The sequence below is a fragment of the Miniopterus schreibersii genome, assembly GCF_964146895.1.
Source record: "Miniopterus schreibersii genome assembly, chromosome: 3".
Taxonomy (NCBI): domain Eukaryota; kingdom Metazoa; phylum Chordata; class Mammalia; order Chiroptera; family Miniopteridae; genus Miniopterus; species Miniopterus schreibersii.
Window position 1 is genome coordinate 29,341,448 of NC_138103.1, and position 21,194 is coordinate 29,362,641.

The window sequence follows — 21,194 nt, forward strand, 5'->3', positions numbered from 1 at the left end:
TCACAGCACGTGCTCAAAAATATTTGCTGTATGAATGAGGGCTCTCTCAGAGGTGTGAATTATTACCTCAGCCTAAAGATGGGGAAACAGGTGCTGGGAGACTGAGGACTTGCTCAAGGCCACATGGGTGGGAGGTGGGAGACCTGGGATCCAAACTCAAACATTCTTCCCCATTGGAACACAGAAACCTCGGTCAAAGAAAATGCCATGCCTGCTTCGAGTTCTTTCTGCTCTCTGCATTTCTCTCAAACTTGACTCCTTCTCCTCAGTGAAGTTAAACTGTGGTTTCCAACTTAACCTCAACCTGAGGGTCTTCTGTTAGGGTAGTCTCCTCCCTGAGAATCAGGCAGGGTGGCAGGAGGAGCACTCGCTGAAAGAATGTCCTGCAGCCCTGCTGTGGCTCTGTGCCCTGGCCACTCAAATCAGAGCTGCTCTGGAAGGAGGGGTGAGCAGAGGCACAGCCAGAGATGCTGACCGAGTCACGAGGCCCACAGGGTTTCATGTGGTCGGGAGTGCACAGTTGTGGTTTCTTATTTCCTATGAAGCCTCAAAAGTTCTGAACCTTTACTGTCACCAATTAAGACAGTATTAATGCAGGCGCCTTGAAGTTTAACAAACAGGTGTAAACGAGACCTGGACCTAAGTGAGTTGGTGGCGGACTGCTCTTCCACTTCTCCACAACAGAAACACAAGCACTTCAGCAATAAAATAGAGCTTCAGGTCTCAGTAGAACACTGTGATAAGAACCTTGTGCAAAAATAATGTTATATGCCAGTGAACTAGTAAATTGCTCCTCCTGGGGATTTCTCCTGATGGGGATGGGAAAGGCGGCTGAACCAGATGTCTGGCTGTGCACACGCTGGCGTGCAGTCCTCTGTAGTCCTCCCCCTGCTCAGCCCACCTCCACCTCTTCTCCACTGGGATCACCTCACTTAAGGCCTGTGTCTTCTTTGCCCCGATCTATCACAACAGCTGCTTACTGCTCCCCTGGATTCCAGTCTTTCTACTCCTAGAACTAGGAGTGATCCTTCTAGAATTCATCTGATATTTTACTTCCACCCGTGATTCTGCACTGCTCTCAGGATGAGGTCCTCCACACATGTGGCTGGATCCCTCTCTGAACCTTCCTCTCTGAACCTCCTGGTTCTAGCTCATAGAATGGCCTAAAACACCCAGAGCTCGTAATGTCCCTTCTTGCCTGCCTGGAACACAACCCAGTGAGCCACCTATTCAATTCCTCTTTCCGTTTACTCTGTGTCTAATGCCCCATCTCATACTCTCGGTGAGGGATGGCCAGCATCAGACTGCACAGCTCTGGTGACAGGGAGATCAGTCCCTTTGGTGGCAGTTCTAGGCACCTCTGGAGAACCAGAACTGAGAGCGAGCTTCCCTTCTACCAGCCTCCGAATTCAGCCATGAAACAGCCAGACCCCTTCTCCTAGCCAGCCCTGAGGAGCTACAAGGACAGAATTCACCATGTCCCTACCTGTGTAATCTTTTAACATCCCACATTCCTGAAATGATTCCTCTAGTGCTTGGTGTTGAGTCCCTGTCTTCTTTCCTTGCTCCCCAAAGATCAGAAATACCTCCAAACCTCCTGCTATCTTTTGTGTCCTGGCCACGAAGGGGACTCTGAATGAACTCCAGGTACCTGCTTTCCTTACAGTGTGGTTTCCAGGATAAATTCTGATCCCTGGGGATGGACTAATAGTTGCAGGTGGTGTAGAATCACCACCTCCTTCATTCTAGAAATTTTTTCCTATTAATGTAGCCTGAAGCTGCAATACTTGCTTTTGGCAGCGACATCAGGCAGAGTTGTTGGTTAGAACTCTCCTATACCTCTCCCCACCATGCTGGCATTTCCCTAGGACAGGGCTTTATAATTCTCCCACCAAATTTGTGCTTCTTTAGCAACAATAGAATGAACATTTATGTAAGTACCTACTTCTTACCCAGGCATCTTACCTTTAATCCTCAGAACAATCTTGCAGAGGAAGTACAAGTCATTCCCTCCCTCCCTTTCTCTCGCTTAAAATTTTCTTAAAATTTTAATGATGGTAAAATATATACAAATTAAATTTACCACCTTAACCATTTTGAAGCATATAGTTCAGTATGTTAAGCACATCTGCACTATTTGGCACCCATCCCCACCACCTTTTTATCTGCCCAAACTGACCTCCTGTACCCATTAAACAGCAACTCCTCACCCTGCTGCCCCAGCCCCTGGCCCCTGGCATCCTGCTCTCTGTCTATGAATGTGACGACTCCAGGAACCTCAGTAAGTGGGATCAGAGTATTTGTCTTTTTATGACTTTTTAGCATAATGCCCTCAAAGTTCATCTTTTTTCTTTCTTTCTTTTTTTATTTTTAAAGAAAGGCAAATAGCTAAGAGACTTGTTCAAGGCTACATAACCAGGAAGTACTGAACCAAGTGTCACTTTGGCGGTGGCACCTTTCTCTATGGTCCTGCCTACTGTCTCCTAGGACTGAGACCTACCTGAGTGGCCTCAGCCCTCTGAGAATCGCATCAACTCGGCCAAACTTCTTTAGTACCTGGGGACTGCTTCAGAGACTGCATTTGAGGACTGCCTCACAGAAAAAGGTTATCTGCTGAATAAATCAGAGCTTACCCCAAAGTGCCATCAAAAGAGGAGGCACCCCCAGACTGGCCTGGGGGAGAGTGGATGGGTGGAAATCTGAGAGATGCAAATGGCAATCCTGCCACATAGAAGGTGAACCTTCCAGTAACTACTTTTGAGTTAAGGTCCCTGCAAAGTTGAGCAGTGCTAACGAAGTAAAAACAAAGGGTCCCAAAGTAAATTAGTTTAGTAAGTAAAGGTAAGTAAATACTGCAGCACCTTTGTGAGGAGCAGTGCTTTTATAGCAAGGAGCTGTGTAGGTGGGTGCACTTGGGAAATAAGACAGCTTGAAAGAAAGGCAAAGGGGGCCCTTGTTCTGCAGTCTGTTCCCCTGTGTGCTGGTGAAGAGCACAGGCTGCAACAACCAGCCACTGACCTCGGTTTCCTCAACTGTAAAGTGGGGATCATGACAGCACTGACCTTGATGTGCTGCTGTGAGGTTTAAGTGACTCTGTTCATGTGAGGTACTTAGAACAGAGCCAGGCATAAAATAAGTCAAGAACTGGCAGCTCTTTCTACTATTACCAGGATAACTATATGCAATGATGCTGTCTCAGGTGCCTCATTCCATGCATCTCTATTGAGAGCCTTCTATGGGCCAGGCCCAGGATCCTCAGTGGTGAGTCAGGGTATGTAACACAGAACCCAGTTTTCCTTAAAGAAAAAAAAATCCACACATCCTCTGGGATCATTTGTAAGCACAAACTGACCTTTACATTTCAATCAGACTTGAGGATGATTTTATTGGTCAAAGAACAGATAAGGACACTCTCCCCTGAGCATTTGCCAGGGTCTGGGTAAGCAATGCTAGCCAAGGGGCGGGCGCCCTGTGGAACTTTGGGAAGGTGGGAAGCAGAGACCACAGATCCAAGGAGGACTTTCATCCTGTGGGGGTCAGTTTTGCCTGGCCACTGAGGCACACTGCTATGCTTTCCTGTGCTTATGGCTGCCCAGCTGTAAAACTGAGTGGGGGGGGGGGGGGGGGGGAGGGCAATAGCCTGTGGCCTTTTAGGGCTGAGAAACTTCATGGCTTTGGCTGCTTCTCCCCACAAATAGAGAAAATAAATGGGGAGACCTCTTTCTTTCCAAAGCAGCAGCACTATTTGCTGAAGCAAAATGTTTTACTGTTCTACGGAGTCCTTGGGGAAGGAAGGGGTTCCATAGGGTGGCCAAATTTTCCAGGCAGCTGAGTATTTACAGCCACCCAATACCATGTGCCTATTATGTGCCAGACACTGTTGGGTACTTCCTGCAAGGCACCTGTGCCAACTAAGTACCAGCCAAGAGGGGGCTGTCAGCTGGAGGCCCTCTCCAGACAAGAGGCTTCACCCAGTAGAAGGGAGTGAGAAAGACTTCTCTGTGCCCTAACTCAGTGGTATAAACTCTCTAGCATAATGGCTGCCACATAAATAGAGGCGGGTATTTGAGAGATGAGTTAAGAAAAAGAACAACAGGTAGCCACTCTGCAGTGGACATTCACCAGGAGATATCTGGGATGCTAGGGTCACATCAAAACCTTTGCCTGTGACTTTTCATGTATTTCTAATGACATCAGGAAAAGTATCAACATTGACAGCTGTGTCTAAAAAAATACAAGAATAACTGGTCTTCTAACTTAGAGAGAAGCATTTTCCAAGATGATAAATGGCTGTGCTATTGTGATTTTATGCCTGAAGCTATCAAGCATCCTACCTGGTTTGCTCTTTCAAGGTCCGTCATGATCATTTCAATTTCGTCGGCCCTAGGAGATGAGAGAAGAGAGTGCGTTAGTTAGTAAGTAGTAAGACAGGCTCAAGGGGTGCCCATGGTTCTGATCCTGGCAGAATGACTCATAGGTACACATTCTAGGCAGAGTCCAGTGTCAGGGGAGAGAAGAGCCATGCAGACCTGTGAGGGGGCACCACTGCTCACTTGGAGGAGGTGGGCTTGCATTGGGGGAAGGGCTGATCTGCCCTGGAGGTGCTCCTGATCTTGTCAGGGAGAAACCATAAAGAGATAAAATACAGTGTCCTGCCAAGAGACTGAATAGAAGTCTGAACAGAGTACTCTGGAAAAATAAGAGGGAGAGATGAATTCTCCTTGGGAGAGAGAATCTGAAAAGACTTTGTAGGAGGTCACGTGTGAATTAGGCTTTGAAGGATGAGTAGAAGTTTACTAGGACTGAGAGAACCATGAGAAGGTGGAGGGGAGGTTGGGAATGCAGGTCGGGGGACTCTGAAGTCTGTTCTATAAACTACCTGCGTTCACCATCATCACCTGGCCTGCTCACACACAGGGAGTTCTCAGGTGCTTTTTTCCCATTTTCAAAGTACTTCCTTGAGTAATTTTGAAGGCAATAATACGGTTTCGACATATAACATCATAAGAGAGAATACTGCTGAAAATTCTATTGAGATGGGCATGGTCAATTTCAAAAGTCTACGACAGGTTAGAACCTGGCACCCAGGCAAGTCACTGCCCCAACTTCTGTAGGACAGCTCCTGATGATGGGGTCCCTATCAGGAGGCTAAGGCCACGACTGGTTGCAACCAAGGAAGGTTTAGCACACCCATGGCAGATGGAATGGCATGTTACAGTCACAGATCCACACTGGGGTTAAGGGTCCACTCTTGCTGATTCTACAGGGCTCATTCACACCCCTCAGTGCTGTGCACTTGGTCCTTCTACAGGGAGACTCTTGCCACCTCCCGCCTCAGCTACCACTCAACCCTATAGCCATGTACTCAGACAATTCCCACCACTGTGGGCCCCCAAATAGCCTTGACCTGTGTGCTATGTGTCCAGATCACCTTCCATTCTGGAACCTCATCTCCTTCTTCTGCCCCCTCCCCAAGCCCTTCTCAAATCCTCCCAGTGGTTCCATCTCAGGGAGCAGCACAGCCTAGTGCCCCCCCACCTCCCTTCCCATCTGTGTGTCGCCTTTGCCCTCATCTCTGGTGCTTGCGCAGGGCTTGGCATCAGGCAGGAGGCCAGAGTCCTGAACAAAATCTGCTTCTCTGGTCCTAAGCACCCACCCTTAATACTGAGAGTTAGACAAACTACGTTCAGGCCCTGGCTGGTTGGTTTTGCTGTTTACTGCACCCAAGGCTTTTCTAGCCTTAGCCACACACTGCGATTTGAGGCAATCTTATCAACCCCCAGCAGTCCGAACAGGGCAGCAGATGCCTTGTGATCAGGTTCAAGGCTCATTGTATCTGTTTGAAATAGTATCCTGCTTTCAGACTGGCCTGAGAAAAGTCTGAAACAATTCATAAAATGTCCTACTTAAATGAAGCTATTTTTAGGATGACTTTGTGAAGAAAGCAGTGTCTCTGGAAGACAAACACCCCAACTGGGCCTCTGCAGTGAAATACTGGGTGCAAGGGGGTGGGCTGGGGTGGCTTAAATTACTAAACATCTCACCGCATTATCTGAAACGGAAACCTCCAAAATCTCAGAAAAACTGCTGTGCCAAAGAAAAGATAGTGTAATGACGGCAAAGGATAAAAAAAAAAAAAAAAAAATCATTAAAGGTGTTAAGGGTCTAAAACAGGACAGAAAAGAATACCTGACAGTCAGTACAGAAAGCTGCTATCCTGACAACCTGCTGATGAAGTGCAAACTCCATTGGGTACAAGATGAAATAAAAAGTGAACAAACTTTTCTTAAGGCAAATCACAACTTTTAAACACAGTTTAGAACTTTAATCAAATAGTTATTCATCTACATTTAACAAAGTCCAGATATACATGGCAAACTTCCCTGGCTACTGGCATCATTCATTCATTCACTCTCATTCCATGAATGTTCCCAACACTACAAGTTTCCTGGCTCTGGGCAGGGGCTACGGGATGGGCACATACAGACGTGGCTCCTGTAGATCTTGCCAGTACTGTGTATTTACAAGAGAAAGATGGAATGCTTAGCTGCTAAATAACTGAAAAAAGATTTATAGGTGGCGTCTCACTTCTCTCTTGAGCAGATCAAAGGAGCTGGTTGCAGGACTGGCAGCTGGATGGGGAACGGCCTGGCTGAGTGAGCAGAGATCCTGAGCGTGGGCCTTGGTGAGGGTTTTTTCTAATCTCTCATTTTGGGGCCTTGACGACCCCTTTCATCTTCCTTGAATCCTGGTTAATTTATCTGTCATTCAAATATTCCTTCTGCTCAGTTTGGAACTCTAGTATTTGGACATTGCTGGCACATCTCCATCTGTCCCCCACATCATTCAACCTTTCTTTTTCCTCTCCTGCTGCTTTGGGACGGTTCACCAGTTAGACTCACTGGAGCTGTATCCATCCTGTAATTTACCTTGTCTCTCTTGTTCCTTAGTGTGATTATTCTGTTTTTCATACCTGTTACTTCTGCTTCATTCATTTAAAAAAAGTATCCCCTGTTTTTGCTTTACATTGCTATTATCTTCCCTTCTCTCCTTGAGTATATTTCTCATGCTTATTTTGTACCCGTGGCCCATCTGTTTTGTGTCAGATCACATACACTGTGGGGTTTGGGGGTCTGTCTTCCAGAGGGATGTTCTATTTCGGGCCAGGTTTTCTTGGGGGTGCCAGCTACTCTTTCTGGCGGTGTGTACGGGGTCAGACAGAGGCAGGCCCTGCTGTGTCTCTCAGCATGAAATGAAGAAGAAAAGCACACAGCAGGTGGGCGATGTATTTTGCTGAGTGAAGGAAGAAAGGGGAGGAGGGGAATGACTTCAGGCCCCAGAGGAATCACTGATAACTCCCCTTCCACCAGGAAGATCCTCTGGCCAGAGCTTCCCCTTTGATTCTCCGGGAGTCCCCAATCCTGGGGGTCTGGAGATAAGGGGCAGAGGTGTGGCTGCCTGCCTTTACTCACTTCTCAATCCTCGCCTGGCTCTGCCATTGGCCAAGGGGCCAGTACAGGGTCAGACACAAGCCAAGGCTACAGAAGAGAGGGGTTCCCCAGGGCCTGGATTCACATAGACTCTATGTCACAGAGGCTGGCAGCAAGGCTGGGACCTGTGGGGGCTGGGAAGTGGTGTCCAAATTCTGCCAGATTTAGGGGACTTGGGTAGACTTGAGAGCCTTCTCAGACAGTGAACGGTTTTGGATGCTCATGAGTATACCTAATATCCAGAAAACAATGCACCACTTCCAAAAGGGTTCAAGTCACTTATAAAGAATTAGTCGCAATTAAACAGAAAGGTGCCTTCTTGGCAGTCTGAGGCAATCCCTGGAAGTGAATTTCAAGTTTTTCCATCTTGTGGTTGGTTTAACTTTAGTTACTAAGCAACCACTAAACTGACCAAAATACTGAATGTGATAACAACTACTGCACTTACCTTTCATTACCAGAGCAACTCTCATATTTCCAAAGCTTTCAAATGACAATGACAACACTGAGCTCTGCTGTTAAAAAGCAGGGCTATTCAACACCAGGTATCCTGATGACAGCAGGGCCCAGGGGGCTGCAGTCCCATTCACAGAATGGACCAGAAGCCATAGAAGGAGACAATGGAAGGAACCAGGGAGCAGTGGGCAAGGAAAAGCTCCAGTTATTATTTTAAAAGTCTGTAGGCTTGTGATTCATTTTTTCAAGGGGCATGCTTTTTAAAAGATCAAAAATTCATCTAGCAAGATATTTTAGTGCGATCAAGGTTTTGAAGACATGAAATGCAGCCACTGGCACTTGCAGACCAGGACCAAGATAGCGGGGTCTTTGATCATCTGTGCTGGTCTTAGAACATGCCCACCACTGAGTCTGTGCAATCCACTCCCCTCCAAACTGCTGCCTCCCCTCTCCAGACAAAATTATTCCTCCCGAACTGCCCTCGATAAGTAACATGAAAATGCCCAGAGGTTAATACTACAACTATAAATGTTATTTGAAAAGCACAGTCATGAATTAAATGCCATGTACTTTCATAAAGTGAGTGTCAACAATATTCCGAAGGTTTTTCATTCTTTTCATTTTGAAGGCTCAACTACCACATCAGGATCTGGAGCCCGGCATTAGTCTAAAATCATTTACTTTCCAAAGTCCATAATAACTGCACATATTGTTTGCTCAGCAAAACTATTTATTATAAAAATTTAGTTCGCTCACCTTTTTATAAGCTGACAAAACAGCTTTCACTGATCTATTAACTTGCACGGCATTATGCTCCACTCTGACTTCAAATAGCGGGTAATTTCAGCTTGGTCTAGAATATTTGGTTTATTCAGTCAGTTCCCTATAGATCATTTCAGAGTATTCTCTGAGCTAGCACACAATTTTTATGAGGAACTTGAAAGGACATGGTCAAGGTTGATGGAAGGGAAATTATATCCACGCTAGGAACTGTGTTTACTTTCACACTAGCCCTGAGTGCGAAGGGATGGCACCAGGGCAAGGCTGGTGCACATTTCAATACCCAAACACTCACACTGTCATCAGGAGCTGCTGAGACCAAGTACATCTACAAGCAGTTAAAGAAGTGTCCTTGGCGGCCTTCAAAGATCAGTGTGTCTTTTTGGACTCAAGTCAAAAGCCAACAGTCTCAATACTAGATTGTAAAGTTCTTGAGCATCAAAAGAAGAAATATCTAAAGATTAATCCTCCTTGCTTAAAAATTAAAAATAAACAACAAGCTCCAGTATGTGTAATAAAGGGAAATCTCCCCTCTCTACCCGAATGCTGCATTTGATGGCTTCAGCTGTCAGGACAGCGATTGCTTTCCCAACAACTCACACACTAGGCCAGGCTCTCTTAGCACAAGGGGGTAGGAGGTGCAGAAGGGGGCTCACTGAGCCAGCACCAGAAAGAACAGGCAGGAAAAGGAGGCGGCCAGAGGGTCAGGCACTGAGGAGGTTTCTTGGCTATGGGTTTGGAATCCCCTTAATGGGGGTGAGGGGTCCTCAGGAAAGGCATCTCTCTCTGTCCCCACCTGGGCACACAGATGAGGAGCTGAACACAGTGCAGAAGCCTGATCTCATCACCCAGGAAGGCTGGTGTGCAGTCGCATGGGAGAGCCAGGTAGGACTGTACCCGAAGGAGGTGGCACTGTGCCCTCCTCCTGCACAGGCATTGACCCGCCCTGATGGGTATGGGTTACAGACTAGGACAGGGGTGAGGGGACAGTCTCTGCTCAGTGCCTACTGAGCACCTACTATGTGCCATAGCTGATGGGGAAACAAATGTCCAAGGTGGAGATGGCAGTGCTTAGTACACCAGCAAAAACCCTGCACATCCCAGGAAAGCTCACAAATAGCACTGAATGCATGAAGGTGGCAGAGACCCTGTTACTGCCTTCTCAGTGGTGGGAGGAGGGAGGTGAAGAGACCCAAGTAATTTCAGTGCAGTGACAGCCCAGAACAAGGGACACAGGGCTTTGCAAACACGAGGAGGGAAAGTCTTACAGAGGAGAGGACGTGGTCTGCATCCTGCAGGATGAAGAGGAGTTTGTTGGGCAGACAGCAGCGGGGCTGAGAGAACAACAACCTTCTAGACTAAGAAGTCATGCCCTGGAGGGTGCCTGTTAAATCCTGTAACAGCTCCGCAGTTGCTCTCTCGGGCTTTCAAGGTGCCCTATGCCCTCATCTGCACATATGACAGGCTGGTCTCTTCCTGTCCCCTATTTCTTTCTCTTGGACGACAGCACTGACCAGCGCTTCCAGAACCATATCACAGAGAGAGAGCGGGATCCCTGCCTGGTCCCTGATTCTGACAGCGAGGCATCGGAAGTATCACGTTAAGCATGTTCCTGATTTTGGACTTTAAATATATATGTTCCTATTTCGTTAATGAAATCTCCAACTGTTCCTATTTTATTAAGACTCTTTAATAAAAGATGGATATTGATCTCATTAAGTACCTTTTAAGCATTTATGGAGCTAATTAAATGTTTTTTTCCCCTCTGACCCACTAAAATGGTAAATTATACTGACAGTTATCTGCCCCTATTTGGTTGTGGTGTATTACACATTTAATGTCCTCTTGAATTCTATTTGCTAATATTTTATTTAGTATTTTTTCATAAATATTTATATATGGGACTGACCTTTATTTTGTCTTATCTTTGTCAGGTGAAGTCATATAAAACACTTATAAAACATTTCCTTCCCTTTTTAGACAAAGTGAGCTATCACAGATTTGACAATATTACTCTTAAAAAACCTAAACCTATATCCTCTCACCGGTACAGTCTAAACACCATCACCTGGCGGGCGAGCTGTTCACTGTCTATACCCAGGGGGAGCTCCCCAGGCTGCCTGTCAGCCCCAGCCTGCATCTCTCAGCACTTCCTCTCCCATGGGGTCTGTGGCCTCTTCTGCCTGGACTAATTCTTCCTTCATATGCATTCCCATGGGAGTTAGTGTTCAAATGCAGTCTGCCTCAGATGGGTTGGTGGATTCCAGGAGCTTCTTTTGGTTCCCTCTCTCCCAGTCAGACCCAAAATGTCTTTTGGGTCAGGATCCTCGCATCCTCACTGTGGGCCCAGATTCTGCAGGAAGCAGAGGGTCTATACCCGATTACAGAATGACCTCCCGTAAATACTCCTTTTCCAGCTTTATTTCTCACATGTGAAACAATCTAGCCTCTCACACAAAGAAGCCTAAGTGCAGAACTGCTTCCTCATCAGAGCCATTGTACTGATGTTTATTTTGTTTCTTGCAGATGTGTTTTTTACAGTCTATTAGTAACATGCATCCCGTGTAAGTTTCTTTCTGTAGCTCAATCAACACTCTTCACAGTCTCTTGATTCCTACTCTGTTCCCTGAAATCACCATGCTTGTCCCCAGGGCTGTCTCTCTGCTGACGTCTCCATGCAGCTGCTGTCACCATCACCCAGGTCTCAGCTCTCGCGGCCATCCTCTGAAAGTTCTCCCGGTAGCCTCACTCCCCATCGCCCACTCGTTTTATTTTTTACTACCCTTCTTATTCCTGTCTCAAAGTCTTGTTCATATACTGACTACTTGTTGATTTACTGCTGTAATCCCAGAGAACACAGCAGGCACCCCCTAAATACTGGTTAATCAAATATGAGAACTAACATCTGTGCTACCCAAGGTCCACTCTGCTCTGGACAAGCAACAATTCACTGGCTGGTGTTTTAAAGAGCAAGAAGCAGGGAGGGGGATTTTGCCAAATTGCAAATATGAGTTTTAGGAAAGAGTCTCTAAGTTGTTTTTGCAGAAGAAAAACAATTCACTTTTTTTACCACTTTTAACAGCCTTTGAAAAAGAAGGCAACAACCTCCTTAGGAAAAAAAGTATTAAAGACCAAGAGTCTTTTTCCCACCGACTGAGGTCCTGGAGGGCAGGGCCAGTTGGCCTGACTTACCCGGTACCTTCGTGCCCAACAGAGCTGGACATGAATTGGGTCTCAGCAAACTCTGATTGGGAGGGTTGGAGGTAGGAGAGGAGAAGCAAGTGTCATTTGGGGAAAGATTTTCTAACAATCCTCATCTGTATTACCAGTTCTATCTTTCATTTCCCCCTGGGTTAAGCAACCTCTGTGCTGGAAGAAGTGGTGGGCAGAGGCGAAGCTGCCTGGCATCCTTCCAAGCCCCCCATTTAATGTGTTATCTAGAGTGGACCAACCGCTCCCTGATCACACGAGGGCCTGGGCAGAGAGACGGTGGGAGAGCTTGACCCCCAGGGATAACCTTCTGGAAATTATGGTTTTTATTCTTGTTAGAAATGAAACCATGTCGAGAGATAGTTAAATGGCCAGAATGTCACCTCTGCCTGCTCAGAAATTAACCACAATTTGTTCATTTTTATGACCAATTTAAATGATACAAGTGACAATTAAAATTAATTTTAGTTAAGCCTCATCTGTTCAATCCCAAATGGGAAGAAAATTTCCCTTTTTGCCAGCTATTTAGCTGACTTGTTTATATGAAATGATGCAAATAATATCCTCCTTTAGTTTAATCTGAGTCTAGCTGACAACCAAGCGGTCTTCTACAGCCCACACGGGGTTAACTTTCCCTCTGTGCCAACCAACAGGGTAGCTCCAGCAGGCCAGTCACTCACAAGAGTATGACTCTCAGTCTGAGCCTGTGACCGTCATTCAGGCTTCAATGTTCTCTGAGCAGGGATATGGGATAGCTGTGGCCAGAGAATTAGCCTGTGACACTGCATAATTCATTTTGCTACTGAGACCACCCAAAGCCCTTTGGGTTAAGTGTCTGGATTAATCTTGAGATGCTTCTTGCCCTTCTCTACAGTTCTAACACTGCTGCTCTAAAAAAAGTGAGGAGCAGGTTGGATGTGAAAATCCTATTCTTTCCCTAAATCAAGTGCCACGGGGTAACAAGTAGGATGGAGTGACTGGAGGTGAAATTAAGGAAATTGTGGTCTTGAGAACCATAGAAGCATGGCTTGCAGAGCAAATGGGACCTGAATTCTTCCCCACTGCCTTTTAGACACTTGACCTGAGCAGACCTTAGAGCTCAATAGCCACATGCATGGGAGGAATAAAGGAAACTAGCATGAAGATAAAATAAGAACACTGACAGAGTAGAACAGGACTCCTCAAAGACCCATGCACAGGTTCACTATTATTGCCACACGTGAAAATCAAGACTTCTCTCTTCTGGTCAGAGCTAATCTTCAATACCTGAGACCATTAGAAGATCATCGTTACCACCCATGAAGTGGCCTTTGCTAAACATTTCCAGTCTGAATCTGATCAAGCATCTAGATTCAACTACAAACTTACAGGAATTACAGAGGACAGAGGAACACGCTCAACTACATCTGGGGATGCTGTTGGCAAAACCCAGACTGTGGGAAATTCTTCAGGACAAATGAATCAGTTTCATACACAAATAAATCGCAAGGAAAAGAAAAAGGGATGGAATCTATAAAATGAATAAGACTTAAAGGTATACCAACCAATTGCAATGTGTGCATCTTATTTGGGTCCTGATTTGAACCAATTTATCTATTTATTTTAATCCTCACCTGAGGATATATTTTTTATTGATTTTTAGAGAGGAAGGGAGAAAGAGAGAGAGAGTGAGTGAAAAACATTGATTGGTTGCCTCCCATATGCACCCCAACTGGGTATCAAATCTGAAACCTAGGTATGTGCCCTCACCTGAAATCAACCACGACCTTTTGGTGTACGGGACGATGCTCCAACCAACTGAGCCACCTGGCCAGGGCTTCCAATTTGAACAAATTAAAAAAATAAACATCATTTATGATGTTTAGGGGTAGTTAGAAATTTAAGTATTGATGATATTAAGAAATCAGTTTTTCATGTGATAACAGTATTGTGGCTTTATTTAAAAGGGAGAGTCCTTCGTGTGAGGATCTACGTGCTAAAACATTTAGTAGTAAAATGAAAGGACTCTGAAAGTAGCTCCAAGATAAAATGGGGGTGAGTGGGGATAGGTGAGACAGGGTCAACTATGAATGAAATAGCAGGAACTGCACAAGAGGCATCTGGGGTCCTGTCCTTCATTGTATGTTGGAAATAAGAAGCAAACAAATAAAGTATAAGATGATAAAAAAAGCAAAGGCCATCACAGTAGTTTTGCATCCCTCCATCACCACTTGTCAATTATCTAGTCTGTACTAATGTTGATTGCTCTACTCCGTTTGCACAGAAATGAGGTGACAAGCAGGCCAGTGCCTGGGAGGAGGCTGCAGTGAGGTCCCTGGGAAGGAACACAGATCAGAGAGGGGTGTCCGGTGCTGGAAGCCCCACTCTGCCTGAGACTCAGTACTTGACAAACTTTAGTCAGCACAGTTACCTCTCAGAATGTCAATCTACCCATTCTTCAAAGGAGAGGGAAAAAGTGTACGTGAAAAGCCCCTCTCTGTAAGAAGAATATGATTGAAAAACCACACATGGGTATTTTTCTTTGATATAGAAAGAGATTGTTTGCTGAGAACAGAGTGTGGGAGGAGAGTGGATTCTGGAGGGGACACCCAAGTTCCATCCTCATCCCGCCAGGAAAGGGGTTTTCAGGAGCTGCTTCCACGTGGGCAATGGAGGAAACTGAGGCCCACCCATCTTTTACCCAGTGCCTCTGTTCCCAGGGAGCTCACACAGATTGTTCCAGGAATCTCGGGCTGAGACCACCACCAGTAGGACTGAGGTTACTGCTTTTTTACATTTTTAAAAAAGGTTTGGGAGGGCTGCTGTTATACCATTTATAAATATATATATTTAAAGTCTCCATGTATCAGTGTAAAATTTATCAACATATCTTTCTAGAGGTTGGAGTCCTACTTGCCCAATTTGAGTGTCTGCTCTCTTGGAACCCACCTTTCAGATTTTATTTCCCTTCCCCTGTTTGCTTTACCCTGTAAACACCCTGCCTACGGCCAACAGGTGCTGACCAAGCAATTGACTGTGCAAGAGAATTCATACGATTCCTGGCATCGCACCTGTCTCTCACCTTCTCCTGCAGTGCACAGAGGATGCGCCTCTGGTGTTCCCAGAGAAACTGCGGCCTAGGATGGAGTAGTGGCAAAGGAGTTCAAGGCCACTGCGAGCAGCTGGTCTAGGATAAGAACCCTGCTCCGCCCCCCCCCCCCCCAATGGAAGGGATTCTAATTACCTCCTTTCTGCCCTAAGTACTACTTCGTAGGAACTGTTAAGAAAAGGTTTGGTGACAGAGAAGCTAACACTAAGAATAAAAAAAGATCTCCGATTGCATACCAGTTATTAGTACTCTCAGCTCCCTCCCCCTCACCTCCAAGCCCAAGACCAAGGCGACTTCCTGGGCCCTGGGCCCCCATCTGGAGGCTCAGGCTGTTCCCCACCACACCCACACCAGGGGCCTCTGACTACACAGCTCCCCACCAAACTAAAGCTCCTTCCTTGCCACCTGGGCTTCCTCCAGCAAATTAAATGCTCAGTTCACCTGCGGCTTCAGAGGCCCTCCTTGTATTTGTCCACAACCCCCTCAGCCCTGCTGCCCCCACCCCCACGATGGCCCTGCACTTAGTGAGCTGGCTGGGAAGTGAAACTGGAACTCCAGGCAGTGAGGGCGGCAGCACATTCAGAGGGAAGACAGCATCCTTCCTCTTCCTCTCACTGGCACCAAAAGTCTGCATTTCGGCAGCATAAGTGCCTTTTTTAGGGCAACTTGAAAATGAATAATTCAGTGGTTCCTATTCTACTTGTGAAGTGTTAGACAAACAATTCAAACGGGGCCAGACTTGCTGGCCCCATGAAGACCGTCCCTTCCCTTCACTCTGACATCATCCGACTTGGCCATGAATCTTTAAGAACACCCTCCATCCTGTCTAATCACTAAAATACCACAAAGGAAGTTCACAATACTCAGACAGAAGGAAAAAAATAGAAAGGTTAATTGCAACATAACGTTTTCCTCATAGCCAAGCAAACAGTAAGTACATCAGGTCATCACAGTAATACAGCTCTCTTTAAAAATCCTATGTATGGAATGTCCTAGTAGCATCAGATTATTACATAGTTGAGCTTGATTCAAACCCAAGCCTTAAAAGTATCTTGCTTATGGAGCTCTACCCTTGAACTCCCAGGATCCACCTCTCGGAACCTTACTGAGTTTGTCTTGTATTAAGCCACCTAGAATACTTTTTGGAGGTAGGTGTGATGAAAAGTTTAAGTTAAAGAAACCACCTTCTTGGTTTTATTACAGAATTCATTTTGGGAGAATTCAATTCACTTACTGAACAAGCCAAACCCTCTTTCATATGCTCATGGCTGGAAATGGCAGCTGATACCATCCTGAGGCCCCTCCATTGGGAAGACATATGTAGCAGGTATCTGCCTTAGAGCTTAGCCACACTTATGATTATCGATGTATAAAAAGTTGAGTCAATATTTGCCTTTGAAGTGTGTTTCTATTATATTTTGTTAGATTTGGGGTTTTCTGGACAGGAAACTGGATTAGGTCACTTTTCAAATGACAGGGGAGGGTGCACTCCAGGTCTAACCCTTAGAGAAGGACTCCAGATACCCAAGTGACACATTTCTCAGTTAGTAAAGCTAAAGGATATGACGACAAGAACATCTTAGTCTATGTGTGCCACCTCTTCGGATCTACACGGCACACCTCAAGTTTGTAAAAAATATTTACCACATGCTAGGGAATAAAGAACTCATCACTAGATGATAATCCCGCTAAACAGTAGTAGCTGCTTTGAGAAGGCAGTAGAAAATTGCTGGAAAATCCTAATCACTTTAAAGAATTCACCAGTGGGAATTCACAGGTTCAGAGTATTCTGTAAAGGACTGGGTCTCCTTGGAGAGGGAGGGAAGAGGCGTGATTAATGATGTAGGGGAGACAGCATTTGGGATCTTGCTCCACCACAACTGCCTTCAGTTTTGTCTCAAATAAACTCTTATAAAAATTATAAAAATAAAAATAAAATAAGGAAGCCCTGGCTGATGTGGCTCAGTTAGTTGGAGCATCGTCTAACACATGGAAAGGTTGCAGGTTCGATTCCATGTCAGGGCGCATACCCACATACCTAAGTTGCAGGTTCGATCCCCAGTCGGGGCACATATGGAAGGCAACCAATCGATGTTCTCTCTCTCTCAAATCAGTAAGCATATCCTTGGGCGAGGATTTAAAAAGAAGTACAGAAGTATAACTTGCTCCTATGCTTGACACAGAATGTAGTAACAGTGCAATATGGTGAGAGAATTTAAAATAAATATATAGTTTCTTTAAAGGTGTCAGAGGGCTCACTGGTTCTGCACTGACAGTGAGTTTCAGTAATGAGAGGAGACAGGGCAGGGCTGGAGAATCAGCACAGTCAGAGGCAATTAAGCTTTTCGGACCACCTTCCTTAAATAGATCAGAAAGTTTCTGACAAAGATACTGTGATTTAGAAAAAGGTATCAACAATGGAGAAAAATATAAGTGAAGAGTTATATCAGTAAATGAAACCAGGCCAAAATCATCTATAAAAATAAAATGCATATCTGAAGAAAACCCCAAATCTAACAAAATATAATAGAAACACACTTCAAAGGCAAAGATTGACTCAACTTTTTAGAAGGCTCAGGTAAGGTTTTAAGCCACACTAGACTATACATGTAGCAAAACAACATTATGGAGAAATCATACTGTACTAAAAGGCACAGTAAATAATAAAGCACAGCAAGCTTGAACTTGTCTTAAATCCCAAGGCAAGAAAATTTATAAAATATGTAATATAAAAATGGAAAGACATGCAGTATACAGAAGTATAATCCTACTAGGAAACATGCTACACCGCTCAGAGAATATGATAGTTTAAGGGGTTCCAATGACATGGAATCTGAAAACCAAGCTGCCGTTGAATTTAAATGGGGGGGAATGTCTAGTGTGCTTGGTTAACACAAACAGGACAGACACTTAGAACCATCATTGTTTTTCACAGAGAAATGAGAGAGATGCTCTTTTTAAAAACAGGAGTGAAAGAAGAGGATCAGATGTTTTGGCTGTCACAAAGGGCCAAATCTACTATTTGTAGGAAATATGGTCCTATGCTCACCAAATCCAAGAGTTTCACATGAGCAAAGGAGAAGAGATGACTCATGAATTCAGCAAAGTCCTATTTTTTTGGTAAAGACATGAAAGCAATAAACTCCCATGTACCAGCAATGAATACCTAGAAAATGAAATATACTATCTATCTTATCTACAAAAGGGATATAAATATTAAACATGTGGGAATTAAAGTAACATGGTATAAATTCCAGCTACAGAAAATTGAATTACAAAATGGTAGTGGCAAAGAAAGCTAATAATAACACTTCTTATTTGCAGTTGCATTAAAGAAAAATAAATAGAAATTTATCTCCCAAGTTGACTTAAAAAACTTGGCAAATGACAAGATGCATAAAGAAAAACAGGTGACCAAAATACCAAACTATTTTTTTCTTTTTAAAACAAGTAAACAAAAAGACCCTAACAACAGTAAACTGGTTGTATAAGATATCAAAGTAGAAAACAAAGAGACCTTACCAAAAAGTATGGTTCTTACTAGAATGAAAAGTTAGATCAATGGAATGAAATTCCAGACAGAAATCCAGAGTTATATGTAATTATTTATACCTGATGTCAAATGTTAAACAGTAAAGGAAGGAATCATAAATACTTTGGGGCAAACTGGATATTAACATGAAGAATAATATACGGACACATATCTTACCTTATATGCTATAATAAATTCCAGACAGACAAAGATACAATAAATGATAAAAAAGTAAGCAGAAAATGGATTCGGAAGGAAACATGACTTTTATTATTGAGACCATACTAAAAATGATTAATAATGAGGTGGGTGGGATCTATCATATATATATTATAATATAATTACGCATATATAATACTTATGGACAATGAAAACCTCTAAAACACATATGAAAAGAAGAGCAATTGATAAGTAAAAGTAATGATAAATGTGAGTGGGTCAAGTTCAGAACACATGTAGAATTACTACAGAGTTCCCACTGTACCCATGTTCATAGGACATGTGGAAACATACAGAGTAATAAGCAAACGGGCAAATGGTGAGTTTTATACTAACAAATATCAAGTTAAACGTATAAGGTTCCACCCAGAATGGCAGAGAGAACAGCAAAGATCACTGCAACCTACTCCTTACCTTCTGGATTTGGCACAAAAAGTCTGAGACAAATTTGTTCGCCAGGGTGGACCTGGAGTTGGCCCTGGCTTTAACCTCTGAAATTGGGGGTGTGGGTGGGGGTAGCCAGAGACCCCAGCACTCGCTGCTGTTATTGTAATAAGTTCATCCCTCTGCAAAGCAACATGCTAAGGAGCCTTAAAATAGCATCTCTTTTGCTCTAGTGATCTCTCTTTCTGAAAAATATTTTAAGGAATTATTTTTCTAAACAAAAATTCATTATGGAAAACCAAAATAACCAAAATGCCTGCAAATAAAGAATGGTTATGTAAACTCTAGTTCATCAAGAGAAGAAAATAAGGTTTTGCCATCAAAATGACAACTGAGGAGATAAGAGGTGTAAAAGCTGTATGAAATCATGTCAAGCCAAAAGAACAAAGTATAGCACACAAAGTGGACGGTCCTGAGCACTTCCAGTGGGAACAGCAACGTGTGCACAGCTACATGGCACATGTACACACAGCTGTGTGCATCTGAAATACATATAAATGTGTGATCTTTATAATAAAACTGGTTAGGTAGTGATAACACACATCTCAGATTTTATTTTTTACTATAAAGATGGCTAATTATTTAATCAAACAACAGAGACAGCTTCAGTGGAAGGTCACTTGCATTCTTGGTAGACGCTAGCTTTCAAACAGGAGCTACACTAGACGGAATCAGAAATATGGACGATGAGGACGGCAGCTAACACTGCCTGAGCCCTGGCACAGGTACCACAGAGCACTTCATGCCTGTTAACTACCAGGAACTCATGTAGAGGCAGACATGATGACAGAACACAAATCCAGGCCAGGCCAGGGAACTGACTTGCCTGAACATCTGCTGTCCGATGGAAAGTAGAATCAGTTAAGTCCCCAGACTTGGCCTCTGTACACTCTACCTGTTCTCCACAGGGTTTGGAGGTGTGTTTAATTAAAAAGTCAGCATTGAAGTACAAAATGCTTTAAAGATACATTCATTCATGAAGATGGCTCAAAAATGCTTTTTTTGTTTAATCCTGGTGATTGAGCTAGAGAGTGATGGGAACTGTATAACACGAGTGATTCAATACAGAGGCTCTACAGGAAGCTTCCTGCAAAGAGGTGGGTCCTGATGGCTACCGAGGCTACATTAGCTTTATCAATGTAAAGGCTACAGAAGGACTAAATAAGTTCTAATTTAATCTGATGTTTAAAATTCAGAAACAGTTTCAGTGAAAGAGCATCTCTCTCTTCTGTCCCCAGATCTCCTTCCAGAGATTTTTTTTTTTTTAATTTATAAGCAGATAGCATGCACAATTCTGAATTTTGCTTTTTTCATTTAATTACTTATGTTGAAGACATTTCCATACAGGTACATAAGGAAGGTTTGCATTCATTTTTAAAAGAGTAATAAATGAAGGCAGACTAACTTGGCAAGGGATCTCATTTTTAACCACTGCTCTGTGGAATCCCACTCAAGTTCAGGAGTCACCAACCTGTGTGATGAGGGACAGTTTACCCAATTCCATTGCTTTTGGAGTTGGGACTGGAGCTAGGAGAATTGATCATTTTAAAGTGTCCCAAGTCACATATGTGCTTAATTCCACCCTTGGACCATATGTCCTGGCCCTCCCAGAAGACACCTGGAATACCATATATTTTCTGATCAAAACAAATGAGGGGAGTTCTACATTTCAGCATGAACCTTCTCATATAGGGGCTGGTCCAAGGTTCCCTCTCATTTAAAATAATTTATAAGTAAATGCTCATGAGACAAATAGCAGAGTAAGTATACATAGGTTTGATTTAATAACATACAGAACAGAGGCCCAGCTATAGGCTTTTACATTTAATTTTCAACCAAGTGGCTTTCCCTGACCATCCATCTAAGCCAGCAACTCTCTTCTCCTCATTCTCCCTTCCTTTAACTTGCTTTAATTTTCTTGGCAGCAGCTGACACTACCTCAACTTTTATGATATGGCAATCTGCTTGTCTGCTT

The 21,194-nt window shown here is 44.0% G+C and overlaps 1 protein-coding gene across 14 annotated transcripts in view; it reads right to left on the bottom strand.

Moving 5' to 3' along the window:
* Positions 1-21,194, bottom strand: part of CUX1 (cut like homeobox 1) — a 337,186-nt gene that overhangs the window by 91,778 nt on the left and 224,214 nt on the right. For all 14 annotated transcript variants that reach the window (XM_081131308.1, XM_081131320.1, XM_081131311.1 and 11 more), the window contains exon 9: positions 4,335-4,383. In XM_081131308.1, coding sequence (XP_080987434.1) covers positions 4,335-4,383 — 49 coding nt within the window. The remainder of the gene's footprint in view (positions 1-4,334; positions 4,384-21,194) is intronic.